The 20,847-nt window shown below is 41.3% G+C and overlaps 1 protein-coding gene across 5 annotated transcripts in view; it reads left to right on the forward strand.

The window, feature by feature from the left end:
- The window catches only part of NEK10 (NIMA related kinase 10), a 514,569-nt gene that overhangs the window by 262,825 nt on the left and 230,897 nt on the right, over positions 1–20,847 (forward strand). For all 5 annotated transcript variants that reach the window (XM_033930152.1, XM_033930153.1, XM_033930155.1 and 2 more), the window contains exon 23: positions 14,405–14,480. In XM_033930152.1, the coding sequence (XP_033786043.1) occupies positions 14,405–14,480 (76 nt within the window). The remainder of the gene's footprint in view (positions 1–14,404; positions 14,481–20,847) is intronic.

Here is a 20,847-nt window from a genome sequence, read left to right on the forward strand (position 1 = left end):
TTCAAGTCCCAGAACTGTTTAAGGACCTTAGAGCAGGATAGCCAATGTACCTCAGTAAAGTAGGATAAACTGGAATATTTGCTTTCTAATTCACTTAAGAAGGCAGAGAATTGTCGCTGATTTAAGCCTTGAGATCTTATGAAATTGTTTATTTTTTTGACAAATGTCAATACATTTTCCATGTTTATTACCTTTATGCAAACTCAGAGAACACCTCACCTTCGAGTATAGAAGTCAAACAGAAAAGGCAAGTTAGGTGTCTTTTGAACCAACGATAAAGCACTTTTATGGTGCTCTGAATGCTGTTACTTGACTGCTCATGTGATTTTAGCTCTCAGCGTTTTTCAGCTAAAGTGTCCCCTGACGAATGCATTTTTATACGCAGAAACAGGGATCCTTGTTGGGACCACCACTTTTTCAATAAAGACTTTATAATTATCATTGCCTTTTCTGTTTGACTATTACCTTTGTGCATAATACTTCTTGATGTATAATGCAATGCGTATGATGAATCTTGGCTTTGTCACAAGTTTCACTTAGTTTTTTCGCGTTCTACTTCACTCAGGATTTTGTAGACTTCAATTATATCTCCCCTCAGCCATCTCTTTTCCAAGCTGAAGAGCCCTAACCATTTTAGTCTTTCCTCATATGAGAGGAGTTCCATCCCCTTTACCATCTTGGTCGCTCTTCTTTGAACCTTTTCTAGCGCCACTATATCTTTCTTGAGATAAGGAGACTAGAATTGAATGTAATACTCCAGATAAGGTTGCACCATGGAGCGATACAGGGGCATTATAATATTCTTAGTCTCGTTAACCATCCCTTTTTAAATAATTCCTAGCATCCTGTTTGCCTTTTTGGCAACCGCTGCACATTGGGCGGAAGATTTCATCGTATTGTCTACGATGATACCCAGATCCCTTTCTTGGGTGCTAATCCCCAAAGTGGACCCTAGCATCTGGTAACTGTGATTCAGGTTATTCTTTCCAATGTGCATCACTTTGCATTTGTCCACATTAAATTTCATCTGCCATTGGGATTCCCAGTCTTCCAATTTCCTAAGGTCCGCCTACAATTTTTTATAATCCGCATGCGTTTTAACAACTTTGAACAGTTTAGTATCATCTGCAAATTTAATCACCTAACTTATCGTTCCAATTTTCAGATCATTTATAAATAAGTTAAATAGCACCAGTACTAGTACAGACCCCTGTGACTGTGACCACTGTTTACTATCCTCCATTGAGAAAAATGACCATTTAACCCTACTCTCTGTTTTATATCCGATAACCAATTCCTAATCCACAACTCAACTTTGCCATTGAAATAAGTGACTGCTATTTACAACTGGGCAGGATATTTGTGTGCTGTTAATCCAGTGAAGCACATCCCATCGTTTTGGTAACAAACAGATAAGTGCACCATCCACTTATCTAGCTTGCATATCCTTAATACTTAGAGATTTAAGGTTAACGGTAACCATCAAGTATATATTTGAGGGTTGTTGTTTTTTTAGGTGAAGGAACACCTATTGTGCAATGATGGTTTCTTGATTATCATGGTCCTGGGACCAATCCCAGCTATGACCTTGGTGGAGGCACTGAGCACAATAACATTTATAAAATTTTAAATTAGTAGAAGTATTATCTTTAAGGCACTGAGTGAATAGGAAGGCTGTGGTATGCAGCCACCAATTGCATTGAAAGCTCACTCCATCAGAGGAGTTGCTACCTTATGAGAAGAGACTAGGGTGCATTGAAAGCTCACTCCTTCAGAGGAGTTGATGCCTTATGAGCAGAGACTAGGGCTGTCTCGTCTGAGAAGATCTTTAGAGTGGCTACGTGGTCTAATCTTCTATAGAGTGGACATGGCAGCCAGGAAAGATGCTACTTTTGGGTCCTTCATTCTGAAGGCAGACTCAGCAGGCCCACCCTAGACTCTGTGAACTGCTTTGGTACATCCCTATGGTTCAGGACCACTAGACACATTGCAATAGAAAGAAAGATTAGGTTCTTGCTTCAATAATCTTTGTTGTAGGTGTGTCTAGTGGTCCTGAAACCCTGCCCTGTACGTGGGCTTCACCTGCCTTCTGCCTCAGAATCAGTCTGGAACTGGACAGATCTCTGTCTTCATCTGAGCTGAAAAAAAGGGAACACTCTCGAGAGTGTATAATCTGCTTCAAGTCTCAGCTGGCTAGCGGAACAAACTTTATATGAGATTAGTGCTGGTTGCACAAGTTTTTCTATCTGTTTTATAGCAGCTGCTTGAATGCTATAATGTTTATTGTTAATGTTTGTTACAGAGCAGAACAGAATTGTATTGTTGGGGATTTTTCCCCGTTTCCCTCCTTATGGTTATGTCTTGCATTTCAGTGCTACTTGATTGCTTTTGTATGAACTGAGGGGTAGGAGGTAGAATTGAAAAGATGATTGACAGTTTTCTACAAACAATTTGTGGGTTCAGATGCAAAACCTTATCGTTCAGGATCACTAGAAACATGTACAAGAAAGAAGATTATCATGGTAAGAACCTAATCTTTCTAAATGATGTCTTTATTCAGGTTTCTATATCTGTTCCAAATGTTTCCTGTGTTGATAACAAAGAAAGTGCTAGATAGTTTACTGCACAAATTTTTGCGCACATGTGGAGGATGTGTTGATATATTGAAATACTCTTTCAATCTCAGCAAATCTAGTGGAAAATGGGGTGAAATCAATCTTCTGGTGGTACCTATCACTCTCCTGGCTGGATCACCTTTACCCTTCCCAAGAAATAATGTGTTGGAGAAGATGCAGGGAGGGGAGGGTATTTATCCTTATATTTGGTAACAGTGCTCAGTAATTTGACCACTGTGGGATGTCTGTGCTAAGCTCTTTTTGGAGATCTTTGGTGTTTCTAATGAAGCTATTTCTATCCTCTTTTTACTTTCCACAAGCCTCAATTCTGTTTGATATGGTCAAAGTTCTTTTAGCCTATCTAGTGGTTATCGCCACGAGATAGCAAGGCATTAGACATTTAAGCATCTTCCAGGAATATCTCATCTGAGAAGTGCTTGTGGGATGCATATTATTTGAGTAAACTCATGGCCCAGAAGTGTGGAAGACTGCAGATATTTAATAAATTATGGGCACCTTTCCTGGCTTGGTATCAGAAGGCATGAATTCATTTTAAGTGATCTTGATAGTATTTGAAATCTTGTGTTCCGGGATTCCAGTTACTTTATTAAATCTTTTAAAGCTTACAATCTAATTGAAATATTGTGATCTAGTGAGGCTAATTTATTGATTGTACCGGGAGTACAAGAGGCTAGATTTGAATGTACCAGGAAAGGGGCTTTAATAATAATAACAAATTTATTTTTGTATACCGCAATACCACAAGCAGTTCAGAGCGGTTTACAGAGGAAGAGACTGTATACAGACAATGATGTTGCAAAAAAGACTTTCAAATTACATTAGCATGTCAAGATTTATCCAGATACATATATCAAAAACCATTAAACAAATTAGACTGGTTAGTGGACTTTGAATTCAGGTCCTATAGTAATTAAATTTTTTCTGTGGGGGCAAGCCTCAGAACATGGAGTCGATCTTTCCCATATTTGGGATTTCTTCAAGAAGAAGAAACCATCTTCACTTGCACTCCTTTTAGCATCATAAGCTTGAACCCCACCTCCCTACCAAATGATTAACTTTATTATTTAATTAATTTAAATTGCTATACTCCTTCCTTTTATTCCTTCAACTTCAAGTTTATCTTATTAACTATTTGTTCCAATTACAATTTAAAACATATTCTAAAAAAACTTCTTCAATCTTATAATTAGAAATTAGAAATTCATATCTTTTTTTTAAATATCCACCTACCAATCTAATACTCGGGACCATCAAGGAACACTATAGTATTATACTATAAAAATTATAAAGTGCTTAATACTAAAGTGCTTAAAAATGCTTTGTATGTGCATAAAGTGCTTAATATTAAAGTGCTTTTTATGTTCTTTTGATATGCTATTCAGGATATGTAAAGTGCTTCAGGACATCTCAGTTCATATAGTCGCAATTCATTTCAGTTCATTTAATAGCAATTTATCTCGGTTCATTTCATAAAGTGCTTATGATGCTTAAGCTCATTGAATAAACTGGTTTGTAATTCAGGCAGTATTGTCATGCACTTAGCTTAAATCCACTCAAATACGTTCTTTTTCAAAACCACAGCCGTTGCTGAAACTTAATTGTGGTCGTCCAATGAGGCCTACATTTTGCGGGACTGACTTATAACCCGCTGCATCAGGGATATATTTTACGCAATGCTACGAAAAAAGCTAAGAATTACTATACAGATTCAAACGTATACTACTCAAATTCAAAGATACATTCAATTGCAACACACATTACTATTTACCCTCTTTCTTATAGCCTCACGTCTCTTTTGGTTCCGAGCAACAAGCAAGTACGGCACCACATCTCCTATTTGAAGAGAAACGGTCTGTTGTACGTGTTCCCTCCATGGCCATTAGTGGGCAGAGTTCTCCTTCGCATTGTTCGCCCTCCGGGCCGAGTGATTCTGGTGGCCCCGGATTAGCCCAGGTGCCCGTGGTACGTGGACCTGGTGTGGCATTTGGTGGTGGATCGTCTGCGCCCGACCTTCTGACTCAGGGTCCCATTCCCATGTTCGATCTGGGTCCTTTTTTGTCTTACGGCTTGGCTCTTGAAAGGGAATGCCTAGGTAAGAAAGGGTATTCAGAGAAAGTTATCTTAACCTTTTTGGGGTCCCGGAGACTTTCCACTTCTCGGGCTTATGTGCGGGTTTGGCGTGTCTTTGAGGAGTGGTGTGTGGCATGTGGAGTGGTCTCTTTCCATGCTTCTCTGACTAACATTTTAGAGTTCTTGCAGGATGGCCTGGACAGGGGCCTGACTTGGTCTTCTCTCCAGGTTCAGCTTGTGGTCATGTCAGCCTTTCGAGGGTTGTTACGAGGTCAGCGCCTGCCTGCCATTCCTGATGTCGTTCACTTCTTGCGGGCAGCCAAGTTGCTCAGGCCTTCAGTTAGACTGTCTTTTCCATCTTGGGATCTTAATCTGGTCTTGTCTGTGATGGTGCACCCACTCTTTGAGCCTTTGGGGGCCTACACATTGAAGGACCTTACTCTTAAAGTGGTCTTTTTAGTAGCTTTTATATCTGCTAGATGTGTTTCAGAGTTGCAGGTTATCTCTTGCAGGTCTCTCCGTTCCTAGAGTTTTCTATGGAGCGGGTTGTATTGCGGCCTGTTCCTTTTTTTCTGCCAAAGATAGTTTCTCCTTTTCATGTCAATCAATCAATGGTCCTAACGGGATTGGGTAGTCGGTAATGATCTTCTGAGCAGAAAAAGTTTGCATGTTGGATGTCAGTCGGGTCCTTCTCTCTTATGTGCAGAGGACCCAGGAGATCAGGAAATCAGATCATCTCTTTATCCTTCTAGTGGGTCCTCATAAGGGGATGGCGCTTCCAAGGCTACCATTGTACGCTGGATTAAGGAAACTATTCCTCCTGCTTATCCTTCTTAAGAAAAAGCCTGTTCCTAACTTTGTCAAGGCTCATTCCACTTGGGGTCAGATGGATTTTTGGGCTGAGTCTTCTCTTGAGCCTACAGTTTGGTCTTCTCTGCATTCCTTTGTCAGACACTACCGTGTGGATGTTCAGGCACATCGGGACGTGATATTCGAAGAACGTGTTCTGGTGTCGGCCCTTCGGGGGTCCCACCCATGATGGGTACTGCTTTGGTACATCCCATCAGTAAGCTGAAGCTGTACCGGTCTGGAAAGGTTGTTAAAGAAGGAGAAATTAGGTTCTTACCTACTAATTTTCTCTCTTTTAAACCTTCCAGACCGCTACAGAACCCCACCCTGTCTGTTGTCATGTTATTCTTGCGGTTGTTGCGCGTGCAGATTTAGCTTTTTCTGCAGGTTCTAGCATTTTTCTAGGGCTGGGGAGATTAAAGAACAGCGGCTGTGGCTCGGCTGGCATAGCTGGCGAGCTGTGAGGACATTTTGCTGCGGTGGTCTCTCCGTTGCATTTTCTTACAGCATTCATATTTATTAGTTGTTACTCCTGTTCAGAGTCTTGTTCTCTATTTATAGTTTTTATTTCTGCTTGGCTATTCGTCAGACTGAAGGAATATATGGAGGGTCAGCTATTATATGCTATTCCAAAGTTTTGTTTAAGTCTCCACCTGCTGGTCATGATGAGATATAACCCATCAGTAAGCTGAAACTGTACCGGTCTGGAAAGTTTAAAAGAAAGAAAATTGGCAAGTAAGAACTTAATTTCTGCTTGGTACAGCTGTAATTGAAACATAAATTAAAAGATACCGAATAAAAGATATTTTTGCTCCGCATTCAGTATTTAGAAACATGTGCTGATAAAGATTATTCTCCTAATTTGAAAATAATGGAATTCTATGTTTTAAATGCAAGCACAGTTCAGAGCAGAGAGCATAATTAGGTTCAAAAGGAATTAAACAAGTTTTGAAAATAAATCAAGCATTACTTCATTTAGTTATTTGATGAAATAACAGATATAAGAGATTGGGAATGCATGGTGATCTAAAACCCAATTTACAGTACTCACAACCTGTCTGGTTTCCAAGATATCTAAAATGAGAACACTCTAGAGATATTTGCATGCACTGCCTGTCAGCAGATACCTAGGCAACCATAATATTTTCCCATGACTATTTTCAGTACTGTTAACTTTTGTATAGATTTTGTGTAATGTCTTCTGTTGTATGCACCTAATTAATGGAGTATGGGTAGAAGAATATGTATGGATATTTACGGTGTGAGATATGGGCAGTGTTTCTTTTTGAGATGTAATGAATATATGCTAAGATCTGAATGGTACATTTTTATTTTATTGAACATTTGTTATACTGCCATTCAAGTAATACATCATGGTAGTTTACAATCCATATTTTCTAAAAAAAGATTGACCAGCAAACTTAAAACTCAACAAAAATAGATAAAACACCTTTAAAATAAACAACTAATGATTGGGTTAACACATAAGGATAGGATTGAATAGTATAATAAAATGCTATAGCTGTACATATACGAATGAATTCTATGTACGACGTCTAAAAAAATCATCACTTTAAAGTTAGGTGTGATTTTCAGAATAGCGCTTAAGCCTGGGAACCAAGATTAAATTTAGGTGTAGCCATTTGCATCAGTGAAAATGTGGTACAAATGTCTGACCCTAAATATAGGTGCATAACAAAGTAACACCCCTGATCCACCCATTTCCACATTCCCATTTTTTTTTTTACTCACACAGGTTTACAGGTTACCTTTATTTGATATACCACCTCTATGTTAAAATAAACCAATGCAGTTTACAATATAAAACAGATTTTGAAAGGAATTCCATTAAAACAGATAAAGCCCTACCCAAAAAAAAACACCCCAGAGAGAGCCCAAATAAATCACAATCATGCATCCGCACACACTTACCATATCCAAAAAAAGGTCAATCTTCAATTACTCATTTAAAAGCCTTCTGAAATAAATAAGCTTTCAAAACTTTTTAAAATCTGGGCAAATATGTGACATGTTTTATCGTCAGTGGAAGGGCATTCTATAACATTGGGCCTACAAATGCTCCCTCCTACCAAACCTTCAGGAAGTCTTATCTCTTTTAAGTTACCTTGTAAATGTTTGGTCTACAGGACTGGATAAGGTTAGAACCAACTGGTCCAAAAACCATACACATGGCAGAAACTCGCAAGAAGTCGTACATGGCACCTAAGAGACAAGAAGCACCAATCTCAAGTTTGACAACTGCCTGCTCTACTAAGTCCCAATTATTACACTCACTGACAAGGACAATCACAATATGATCTGCTTCGATCTGGATGCAGGGGAGACACATTGGTCCAGAACGAAGGCCAAGGTGCTGAACTTCCAAAAAGAAAATTATGAAGGGATGAGACTCATGGTAGGGAAAAAGATTGAGAAGAGGATAAACACTGTAAAAACGCTAGAGCAAGCTTGGTCCCTTCTTAAGGACACAGTCACCGAGGTGCAAAATCTATATATACCGCGTATCAACAAAGGATCCAAGAGGAAAAAGAACAAAAGAACCAGTGTGGCTCACTGTAGAGGTGAAGGAAGTGATCAGAGACAAGAAAACTTAATTTAAGGAATGGAAAAGGTCAAAAACGGATGAAAACTGGAATAAGCACAAGCAGCATCAACACAGGTGCCATAAGGCGGTAAAAGGGGCTAAAGGAGACTACGAGGAAAAAATAGCCATGGAGACGAAAAACTTCAAGCCGTTCTTTCGATATATTAAGGGGAAACGACCCGCGAAGGAGGCGTTAGGACCACTGGATGAGCATGGCATAAAGGGAGTGCTAAAGGAGGACAAAGAAATCACAGACAAACTGAACACATTTTTTTGCATCTGTATTTACTGAAGAGGATCTACACAGCATACTGGAACCCATCAGGCTATATGGAGGAAACAAAGATGGGAAACTGACAGGGTTGACGATCAGTCTAGAAGAGGTATGCAGGCAGATTGATAGGCTTAAGAGCAATAAATCCCCGGGACTGGATGGCATCCATCTGAGAGTCGTCAAGAAACTGAAAAGTCTGTAGCCAAACTGCTTCAACTAATAGCCAATCTGTCGATCAAATCGGGAAAGATTCCGGAAGACTGGAAAGTGGTGAATGTTATGCCGATCTTCAAAAAAGGTTTGAGGGGAGATCCGGGAAACTACAGACTGGTGAGTCTGACCTCGGTACTGGGAAAGATGGTAGAGGCGCTGATAAAGGACCGCATCATTGATCACCTTGACAAACACGGTTTAATGAGGACCAGCTAGCACGGTTTCAGCAAAGACAGATCTTGCCTGACGAACTTGCTGCACTTCTTTGAGGGAGTAAACAGATGGATAAACAAGGGCAACCCGGTTGACATTGTATAGCTGGATTTTCAGAAGGCGTTCGGCAAGGTTCCACATGAACGACTATGTCGGAAAACAGCGAGCCATGGAATCGAGGATGAAATACTCACGTGGATTAAAATCTGGCTGGAGAATAGGAAACAGAGAGGAGGGTAAATGGACAATACTCGGACTGGAAGAGTGTCACCAGCGGGGTACCGCAGGGCTCGGTGCTTGGACCCATGCTCTTCAACATCTTTATAAACAATCTGGACATTGGTATGACGAGTGAGGTGATTAAATTTGCAAACGATACAAAGTTATTCAGAGTAGTGAAGACACAGGGGGATTGTGAAGATCTACAAAGTGACATAATCAAGCTCGAAAAATGGGCAGCGACATGGCAAATGAGGTTCAACGTAGATAAGTGCAAAGTGATACATGCCGGTAACAAAAATCACATGCACGAATACAGGATGTCCGGAGCGGTACTTGTAGAGACCTCCCAGGAAAGGGACTTGGAAGTTCTGATCGACAAGTCAATGAAGCCATTTGCACAATGTGGTGCGGCGGCAAAAAGGGCAAACAGAATGCTAGGAATGATAAAGAAGGGGATCATGAACAGATCGGAGAAGGTTATCATGCCGTTGTACTGGGCCATGGTGCGTCTCACCTGGAGTACTGCGTCCAGCACTGGTCGCCGTACATGAAGAAAGACACGGTACTACTCAAAAGGGTCCAGAGAAGAGTGACTAAAATGGTTAAGAGGCTGGAGGAGTTGCTGTACAGTGAGAGATTATAGAAACTGGGCCTCTTCTCCCTTGAAAAGAGGAGACAGAGAGGAGACATGATCGAAATATTCAAAATACTGAAGGGAATAGACTTAGTAGATAAAGAAAGACTTTTCACACTCTCCAAGGTAGGGTGAACGAGAGGGCACTCCCTAAAGTTGAAAGGGGATAGATTCCGTACAAACGTAAGGAAGTTCTTCTTCACACAGAGAGTGGTGGAGAGCTGGAACGCTCTTCCAGAGTCATTTATAGGGGAAAACACCTCCAGGGTTTCAAGACTAAGCTGGACAAGTTCCTGCTAAACTGGGACATACACAGGTGAGGCTGGACTCATTTTAGAGCACTGGTCTTTGACTCGGGGGCCACCGCGTGAGCGGACTGCTGGGCATGATGGACCACTGGTCTGACCCAGTAGTGTCAATTCTTATGTTCCTATGTTCTTATGACACGCTCGGCCCAGAGAAAAAACACACCCGAGTGACCAGCTCGCCACATATCGTTGCCTGGACTGCCAGGGCAGGAACCCTAAAACCCTGGATTAAGGAGCGACTCCAACTTACGCTCCTCAGCCTCTCAAGGCAGAGTCGCCCTCCACAGGCCCAGCATGCCACTTTGCCATGACTGAGGCCACCATGCCCACAACAGGTGACAGCATCAGGACCCGGGCCAAGGAATGCACAAAGCAAAAGGGCGCCACCGGCACCTGCCACAGAGCGAGCAGAAAATCCTGATAACCTGAGGCATAAGGAAAGAGTGGGAGCAGAAAAATTCCCCTGAAGCAAGGGGCCCACCGCATGCGGGGGCTCCAACACGGTGTCCTCAGACTGCAACACAGAGTAGACCGGCAAACACAGCCCATGGAGCTCATCCCACAGAACAACTCGCCCCCTGGACGCATAGACACTAGTAGACGAAGCAACAACCGCCACTAGCGAGAAAACTGTATCCCCTAGAGGATCCTGGAGAGCTCCCCAAAGGATCCAGGTCCTGCGCTTCCAAAGACTGCTCCTTCCAACCCAGCAGCATTCCAATAGACCCTCAGGCATTGGGATGAGCAAGGAGCAGAGGGGAATAAAGCTGTCACTTAGTAGGGTCAACCTGTAGAGGATGTCGGGGCAACCCCCTCCCCCCCAAGACCTCCAGCTGCAGCAAAAAGCTAAACATGAAAAATAGGGAGAAGAAAACCCCTGGTGGCCCCCTGGGACTCCCTGCCACAGCAGGGTACCCAGCAAACCAACCTGTTGCCGGTGTCACCAAACAGGGACAAAGTCACCTGAGGCTAGACTAATATGAAGGTGCTTCCCGCCAAAAATGGAGTTGAACTGCCCAAAAAATAAGCTCCATAGACCTTCAGTGGCTGAGAGGCCTAAACCGCCCCAGCTGCTAAAGGAGAAAAATCAGCATCAGCTGTTAAGGGAGTCTCCAGCCTTTCTGCTTGACTATCAGGTGGCTGGGGAAGCTCCCATGTGGGCGGAAGGGGACCCGCTAACGGCTACCAGTTGCGAGGCACTCGCAAAGGGGATCCCCAGCCACCGTTACCCGATGCCGACGAGGCTTCCCCTTCTGAGCATGGGAAATTGGACGAAGCTCAAGGTGTGAAAAATAACAAAAAACATGCAAATGACATCAGTGCAAGGTTATAATAATTATATTTATGACTTATTGAGTTATTGTTTATATTTTTCCATTATGAGACTCAAAAGAATAAAGCATAATTGCTTGCATTAACATTTGCGCTAGTGGGAGATCGTCATAGTTGCCAAAATGCTGGCCTTCTGATAACGAGCTCAGTTCAATATCTCAAGACACTCTATTATATACTTTTGGCTCAGTATGACATCATCAGTTTGACAGCCAATAAAAATCAACAAAGGAGGTGTTTAAAAGTTAGACAAAGAAAAAAGTTTCAGAAAATTACTTTTGTTCTGTTTACATTCATTTCTGAATATACATTAACAATTTATAACATTTCCAATATTCCTTTATCATTCTTAAAACTTATTTCAGACAATTTGTCTATGTGTCAGGCAAGATGCTGAAATGTTCTAAACCCTACAAACAGTGCTGAAAATTTGTCAGCCTTAGAGGAAAAGAGGGGCTGCCTCCTCCTGAGCTGACAGTTTCAAATTTCATTGATCTGCATACAGAAGCCTTCCTATGTTAGAGCAGCAGTCTCTGACTTAATTATTTCCAGATGTTATACCCTTTGAATTTCTTTAGGTTGCAAATATATATATGTTTTTTCAAAACCCATTCTTTTGTTCAATACACAGCCACACAATCACATACTTTCGGGCCCTTCATTCATAATTTTCATTCATATCTTGGCCATTCATATTTAATGCATGTTATAGCTTAGTTTAGGATACGTCTTCCTAGCCAGCCTACGGCACATCTGGTATCAATTAACACCACGATGCTGAGAAATCTAAACAAAGACTTGGAAAAAACTGACCACAAAATGGATTCCAAAGACACAAGAACCCAAAATGGAGTCCATGTGATTTCCTTCATGATCTAGCCTAATAGCAAAGTACATAAAAATAATATTATTATGCTTTCCCTTATATTAATCTGTAGTGTGTTTTTCTGGCCTTGACTTCATCCATATTCTGATTTATATTCACCTTTCTTCGTATGCTTCTATTTGGGCGTGGCCTTAACTAACACATATGCTTGTATCTAACTAGAATTACCCAGAATCATACGAAAAGCAGGCACTTAAAACTGCACTATCATATTCTGATATCCATTCCTTTACCGTCCCATAAACATCACCTCCTACTGGCCACGAGCCACTACTGCTCACTTCACAGTGGCCTGCCTCGCGGCTGGATTATAATGAGCACTTTTTTTCCTTACAAAAGTGTTCATTGCTCCAGACGCAACCTAGCTAAGTAAAAAAGTGACGATTAGGTGAGATTTAAAATACAGTAAATTTAAAGGGAAAGAGCCCTTCAGACCGGAAAGAGCCCTTCAGCCTCAGGATTTTTTTTGTGTTTTTTTTTTCTTCTGTCAGAACAGTCTTCATGGCTTTCAAAGCTGGAGGCCTGACTGGAATCAGGGGCCAGGCTGCCAGCTGAAGCAGCTCTTCAAAAGGTTGGGGAAGGGGGTAGGGACCCAGCATAAGACCCGCTGGGTGTGACATCCCTGAGATTGGACGGACTCCCAAACAGGGTCCACCCAAGCTCAGTCCGGCTTGGGACCAGGAGCCCTAAACAAATGCCAACAGCCCTAACCAAGGGAGATGGGTACAACTCACTCACACCTGCTGAGACTGAGATAAGATTAAAGGAATATAGGGAGGGTCAGCTATTATATGCTATTCCAAAGTTTTGTCTCAGTCTCCACCTGCTGGTCATTATGAGATATAACCCATCAGTAAGCTGAAGCTATACCGGTCTGGCAAGGTTGATAAAGAAATAGTGTATTTTTCTATTCTGCCGAGAACAAACAATGAAACATATTATTCAGCCAAAAACAAACACTAAACATGAATAATGGAAATTGAACTTTAATATAACAAACAATAAACGAAGCAATGTGAAATCAGAGATCAATATGATTTAGCTCGGCAGATCCCCGGATTATTCGTATTTAAATCACTGTTCAGCTGAATGTGAATAGGAAAAATGTTCAGATGGTTAGTGGTCTACATCAGTGGTTCTCAAACCTGTCCTGGAGGACCACCAGCTAGTCAAGTTTTCAGAATAGCCCTAATGAATATACAAGGAGCAGATCTGCATGCCTGTCACCTTCATTATATGCAAATCTCTCTCATGCATATTCATTAGGGCTATCACAAAAACCCAACTGGCTGGTGGTCCTCCAGGACAGGGTTGGGAACCACCGGTCTACATCATAAAGCGTACAGAGGCAAATTCAAAGATCTCAATATGTATATTTTAGAGGAAAGATGGGAGAGGGGAGATGTTTAAATACCTATGTGGCATAAATACACATGAGATGAGCCTCTTTTAATTGAAAGGAAACTCCAGAGTGAGAGGGCATGGGATAAACTTATGAGGAGTTAGGCTCAGGAGTAATCTATGGAAATACTTAAAAAAACAAACAAAACAAAACAAAACTGAAAGGGTGGTAGATGCATGTATGCAGTAGAGGTGGTGGAGACAAAGACTGTCTGAATTCAAGAATACATGGGACAGGTATGCAGGATCTCTTAGAGAGAGGAGATAGTGAACCATTTGGTCTTTATCGGCTGTCATGTTTCTATGTTTCTAATGTATTTGGGGCCTGAAAGGAATAGAATATGAATTTTCGGTACAGAACTAGTTTTCATTTATAGATTTCATTTCCTTTACTAAAGCTTCTTTGTATGTACCAAAAAAAAAATCCCCCAAATAATCTGACAAAATGAAAACATTTTTCCTGTAAGTTTTTCCCCCTCTAATCTATTATAATTTAACACAGCAGACTCTGTAAGGATTGTGTCTTCTGTTTTTTCTTTTTAACTGGTAGGACCTCATTTTAATGAATGCCATTAATTAATACTGAGATAAGTGTAAAAGATAAGCAGATAGCACTTCAATGAAATGTGCAAAAAAAGAAAATCCCAAAATGGGTGTTATGAACCAAAACTAATTATCATGTTCTCATTTGAAAAAGTTGCAATGTATATCCCAAGAAAATAATAGTGATATGCACATCTCTCTGTCTGTTTTAACTATAGCTGACTTTGGTCTTGCCAAACAGAAACAAGAAAGTAGCAAACTCACATCAGTGGTGGGAACAATACTATATTCCTGGTAAGAATCAAACAATATAATCCAAAAAGTGTTCTAAATTTGTTTGAGAATGATTATCTAGATGATATTTAAAGTCACTTATTTAGTTAGCAGGTGAAACTAAGGCCCGGATTCTCTATATCGGCTAAAAAGCGGCCAGTGATCACGTGTCAATCATGCGACAGCGCTGTATAGAGAATCGCATCTCCAGGAAAGCTAGGCAATGGAAATGTAGGCCACGGTTTTCCAGGTCTATATTTCCGGCGCCCATCTTTACTGTGATTCACGCTCATGTAGGTGCTTTAGGCTGCCTAATGTCATTTCCAGCATTAGCTATGCCCACAGTGGCGTTAAGCGGCTTAAAACACCTAAGGAACCAAGATTCTGATGCTGATTTTTTAGGTGCAGTTAGGTGCCTTGAAACTCAGTTAAAAATATTGTTTGAACAGTGTTTTTACTGAGCTTGGGCGCCTACTGGCGCCTAAAAAATCATTGCCGGTTAAAGATTTTGAGCCTAAATGCCAGCAACTGGGATGCTCAGCAGCATTAACTGAATAGTGCTGCTGAATATTCCCTCTGACCACTTGAACACTGTCTGGATAGCACTGGAGCAGTCCATGGGCGAAGCTGGAGATCATCCAGTTAGCAGCAATATTCAGACCACTTATCGCTAATGATAAAGTTAGAACAACAAAAGGCTGTCTTACATTTATCTGATTACAAATCCAGAGAGTGGTCTGAATATTGCCACTAACTGGATAAGAATGCTGGTTAGTGGCAAATTCAGTGCCGATGGGTACCCAGCTACTGATTTTTTTAATTTTTAATTATGATTTTTTTTTTTTTTTTAATACTGATCACTGAATATTGGCCCCTATATTTTCAGTTTCTGAATAATCTTAAACTATGGGGTCCTTATACCAAACTGCGGTAAAAAGCAGCCTTAGCGCATACTTATGTGGGTCATTCCCTCATGCTAAGGCCATTTTTACTACTAGAGTAAAGTGGCCAATTTTTCAGTTTTCCCTATTAATAGCCATGTGCTAATGTTCCCATTCGTGCATGGGCTCCTACCGCCACCCACTATGTAGGTGGTAAGGGCTCACGTTTTAAGAACGGGCTAATCAATTAGCATATTGCTATATAGTTGTACTAACCAATTAGTGCAGAACACACCCACTCTTCATTCCAGAACTGGCGCAATCCTAAAAAAATAAATGTTATTTTTTTAGCATGTGAATAAAAAAGGGCTCCATTTACTAAGGTGTACTAATAGAAACAGAGAAAAATGAAGGCAGATAAAGATAAAATGGCCGATCTAGTCTGCCTAACCATGCCATCTACCATTCCCTCCTCCCCTTTTGAGGTCCACAATACTTGTAGCAAGCTTTCTTGAATTCAGATAAACTTTGGCCCAGATTCTCTCTATGATGCAAGGATTTGAAATAGCAGAGCCAGAGTGATAGATGGTAAGTTGTAGGAAGACAGTCAAAAAATGGAAACTAGAGACTGTGGAGTAGTTAAGAATTAAATCTGAACAGAAGCCCAAAAATAAATTGACGCAAGCTGAATGGAAAAGGAGAAAAATTATAAATTGACAGGAAATCTTGGCAAGACAGTTAAGAGGAAAACAAGGAAAGCAGAAACCAGAGACTGGGGCCAACACCAACACAGAGGTTAAACATTTAAATATTTGTATTTATTTGTCGCAACTAAAAAAACAATAACAATTGAGGATGAAAGAAATCTAAGTAAGTATGTGTTACACATGCACAATATTTGTCTCATTAAAAACAAAAACAAGAAAAAAGGCCCCACCCATGATGGACCTCCCTGAAATCCCCCGACGAACTGGCACAGAGGACTAACATCTCACCCCTCACACCAGCAAAAATCAGCAGGAAGGATGCCCACTCCCTTCTATCATGCTGACACCCCCCTGCCTCACCAGCAAAAATCAGCAGGAGGAATGACCACTCCCTTCTGTCATGCCGACCCCCTCCCCCAAAGAAAAAATTGGCAGGAGAGATGCCCACTCCCTCCTGCCAGCGGATGCCCCTTCTTGTGCCAGGCACCCCCCAACTATCCTCTACCCTCACCCCCAAAAATTGTCAGGAGGTATTAACCGTTCCACTTAACTGCATCTACAACATCCTGTTTGTCTGTCTTGCTTGTTTAAATTGTAAGCTCTTTCAAGCAGGGACTATATTCTTTGTGACTGAACAGCACTGCATACGTCTGGTAGTGCTATAGAAATAATTAATAGGAGGAGGAGCCTAAGACCCGATTGGCTATATCCCGGGATACAGAGGGAGGAGCCTAAGGCTTAATTGGCTCAGATTCTTAAGGCCCCACCCCTTGGGAGGAGCCTTAGGTGTCTAAGCCAATCAGAGCCTTAGATCCTTCCTCGTGAATCACATGATGATACATTGGGGAGGGGAAGAGGTCAATCAGGGGAAGGAGCAGCATTGATACCCTTCCTGCCCATAAGTAATTTTCTGCCATCCAAGAAAAAAGGTGCTGAAGAAAGATTTTCAATTTCTTTTGTATTTCTACTATGTTGATATATGCCAAATAGCAGCTGAACATCATCAGTGTACATCCAATAACACACTCCCAGAGTCTGAAGCAAATCTGCCAAAGGCCTTAAATACAGATTAAACAAATAGTGATGAGCCCCGAGAGACCCTGTAATACACAGAATATCAGAGTGAAATCAAATTGCCAGATTTCACTTGCATTGTTCTTTTGAACATAAAAAGATTGAAACCACAGTAGTCAGTTCTTGAAAAGCCAAGATAAGCCAATTTGATTGCCAATATAGTCTGACCAACTATATCAAATAAATGCAACTGATATATCGACGGAAACCATTAACAAAGGGAAGACCTATGCCCATCCCTTGGTGATGGGCTTCTGCTAAAGCAACAAAACAAAGTTTAAGTCCTGTGTCTGCAGCAAAAGAAATGAGTGAAGAATATTATCGAATACTCATCCAACTGGAGAAAAACACATTTCTCAATTGTTATGCACAATATGGCCTCATTAGATACCGGACTATAACTGCCAACGTGTTCCTGTCTTCCATGTTTTGCTTCAGCTTTTTTTTATGGGAGAATAAGTTCCTGTTTCTAAAGAAGTATTCACTATTTGTGACAGCATTCCATACTTTATCCATCATGCTGTGCAATATAGTGAATGAACAGGGATCCAGAACAGATCCACCTGATTTCAGTCTTTTTATCACATGCAAAATTTCTTCCTTAGAAATGTTATGAAATAATTTCCATACAGTCTGACCCATATTTTTTGATTGGCAATGACTCAGTGGTCCAGACTTTCAAGCACCCTGGAACATAACATAAAAATTGCCGCTGCTGGGTCAGACCAGTGGTCCATCGTGCCCTGCAGTCTGCTCCCACGGCGGCCCTTAGGTCAAACACCAGTGCCCTGAGTCTAGCTTTACCTGCGTACATTCTGGTTCAGCAGGAACTTGTCGAACTTTGTCATGAATCACTGGAGGGTGTTTCCCCCTATAACAGCCTCTGGAAGAGCATTTCAGATTTCTACCACTCTCTGGGTGAAGAAGAACTCCCTTATGTTTGTACGGAATCTATCCCCTTTTAACTTTAGAGAGTGCCCTCTCGTTCACTCTACCTTGGAGAGGGTGAACAACCTGTCTTTATCTACTAAGTCTATTTCCTTCAGTATCGTGAATGTTTCGATCATGTCCCCTCTCAGTCTCCTCTTTTTAAGGGAGAAGAGGCACAGTTTCTCTAATCTCTCACTGTACAGCAACTCCTCCAGTCCCTTAACCATTTTAGTTGCTCTTCTCTGGACCCTTTTGAGTAGTAGTGTCCTTCTTCATGTACGGCGACCAGTGCTGGATGCAGTATTCCAGGTGGGGGCGTTTTTCATATACTTATAAAATTAGCTATTAAAAAAAACTCAGCAAAAACATTTGCAGAAAGACCTTCATTTGTCACATTCAAAGAAGGCATGACAATGAATTCTTTCATGACCCATAATAACTTCTGAGAATTTCAGGCTGAAGGAATTTGAGCAGAGAAAAAAAATCCTTTGTTGGAGCCTATACAATTACATGATATAAGTTCAGTAATTCAGTATATTCTTGTGTAGCATCCACATCACAACATATGGATAAAGGTGAGCCGGTTGATGTAGTGTAGCTAGATTTTCAGAAAGCTTTTGACAAAGTTTTTCATGAGAGGCTCCTGAGAAAATTAAAGAGCCATGGAATAGGAGGCAACTTCCAGTTGTAGATTAGGAATTGGTTATCAGACGGAAAACAGAGGTCAAATAGTCATTTTTCTCAACAGAGGAGGGTAAATAGTGGAGTGCCACAGGGATCTGTACCGGAACTGGTGCTATTTAACTAAATAAGTTGAGCTGGCAGGAATCCCCAAAACCGACTCAGGTGATAGGAATTCCTCTGCCGTGATAAGCAAATGGCAAGCAGGATAAACGGGATAGGACAATTGGGTACCACATCCGAACAGCTTGCTTATATGCATTTTTCATGTGGGCGTCTTTATATTTGGGAATGTCAAAAATGATAGACCTACTAAGGGTTAAGACATCTAGAGCAGGGGTGCCCATACTTTTTGGGCTTGCGAGCTACTTTTAAAATGAGCAAGGGGTCCTTTTATCAAGGCGCGATAGGGGTTTAATGTGCGGAGTACTGCGCGTTAAACCGCCTGCCGTGCTAGTCGCTAATGCCTCCATTGACCGGCCGTTAGTTTTTTTGCTTGCCGCGGGGTTAGCGCGTGATGAAATGTCTGCGCTAGCCCCGCTAGTGTGGCTTGATAAAAGGACCCCCAAGTCAAAATGATCTACCAACAATAAAATTTTAAAAAATACAAAGCACACTGTATGCAGAGAAAATGTTAATTATCATTTATATTCCGGGGGGTTTTCAAAGAGGTCAAGGCAGATGACTTTATGCAATGTCACCTCAGTAACAACTATACAAAAATAGACAAATATACCCCCTCCCTTTTTACTAAACCACGATAGCGGTTTTTAGTGCAGGGCAGTGGCATACCTAGCATATGTCGACTGCTATAATGTTAGGACATTGAAAGATAACGTTTTGCAAAACGTTTAGCAAAACGTTATCTTTCAATGTCCTAACATTATAGCAGTCGACAATTGAAAGTGTTGGTCTACATACATTGGTTTTTCAATATATCTGTGTTTTCATACCTAGCATATGTGACACCCAGGGCCCATCATTTTTTGACACCCCCCCATCTATACGAAAAACATGATTTTTAGTAACAAGCCACATGTCACACATGAGTACCTAGGAAAAGGCAGGATCTTACATACTGCAGTGAGCAGTACAAGGATTCAAGACAAAGTTAGACAAGTTTCTGTTGAACAAGAACGTGCGCTGGTAGGGCTAGTCTCAGTTAGGGTGCTGTTCTTAGACCAGAGGGCCGCCGTGTGAGCAGACTGCTGGGCATGATGGACCACTGGTCTGACTCAGCAGTGGCAATTCTTATGTTCTTACAACATCAATACACCCATTGTAAAACTAAACAAGCCAGACTAGTACAGATCAATCCTGCAGTCAATCCTAACAAAAAACCATGTCTTTTGAACACACAGAACACCGAAAACACCTTCACCTAGTATGGAATATGTAACACAAACTAACCCCTCCCTCTTTTACAAAACCGTAGTGTGGATTTTAGTCACGGTGGTAACAGCTCTGACGCTCATAGAATTCTGAGCATCAGAGCTGCTACCACCACGGCTGGCGCTAAAAAACGCTCCACAGTTTTGTAAAAGGGGAGGATAAAATAGAAATACATAGACAAAGGTTAAATTGAACCAGTAAGACGCTGGACTCTGCATACAGTGCACCACAGAAACAGTAACACATGTCTCCTAAAGCAATAAGTAAATAGAAAATTTTTTTCTACTTTTGTATTCTGTGGTTTCTGCTTTCCTCATCGTCTTGTAACTCTCTTCCTTCATCTACTGTCTGCCGTCTCTCTTCCCCTATATGGCATCTTCTCTCCTTCTATACCCCTTCCAGAAACTGTATGCTTTCCCCTTCCATCTCTCCTTTCACCCCATTGGTCTGGCATCTCTCTCTTCTCCTTCCCTCTCCCACACCTCTCCTCTGCAATCCCTTTCCCTTTTTCCCCTAATTTTCCTTTTCAATTTATTTTCTGCATCTGTCTAGATTACGTTCTTACTACCCTCTCATCAATGTCCTTTTCTACTGTCTACCTAAAGCTTGACACCTCGTTCCCTCACCCCTCCAGTGTTTCCCTAACTCAATCCTTTACTCCCCATCATGTTCCCTCATTTTATTTATCCCCTCCTTCCATCATGTACCCTCTTTCTCCAACCC

This window comes from Geotrypetes seraphini, chromosome 2 (assembly GCF_902459505.1).
Source record: "Geotrypetes seraphini chromosome 2, aGeoSer1.1, whole genome shotgun sequence".
Classification (NCBI taxonomy): domain Eukaryota; kingdom Metazoa; phylum Chordata; class Amphibia; order Gymnophiona; family Dermophiidae; genus Geotrypetes; species Geotrypetes seraphini.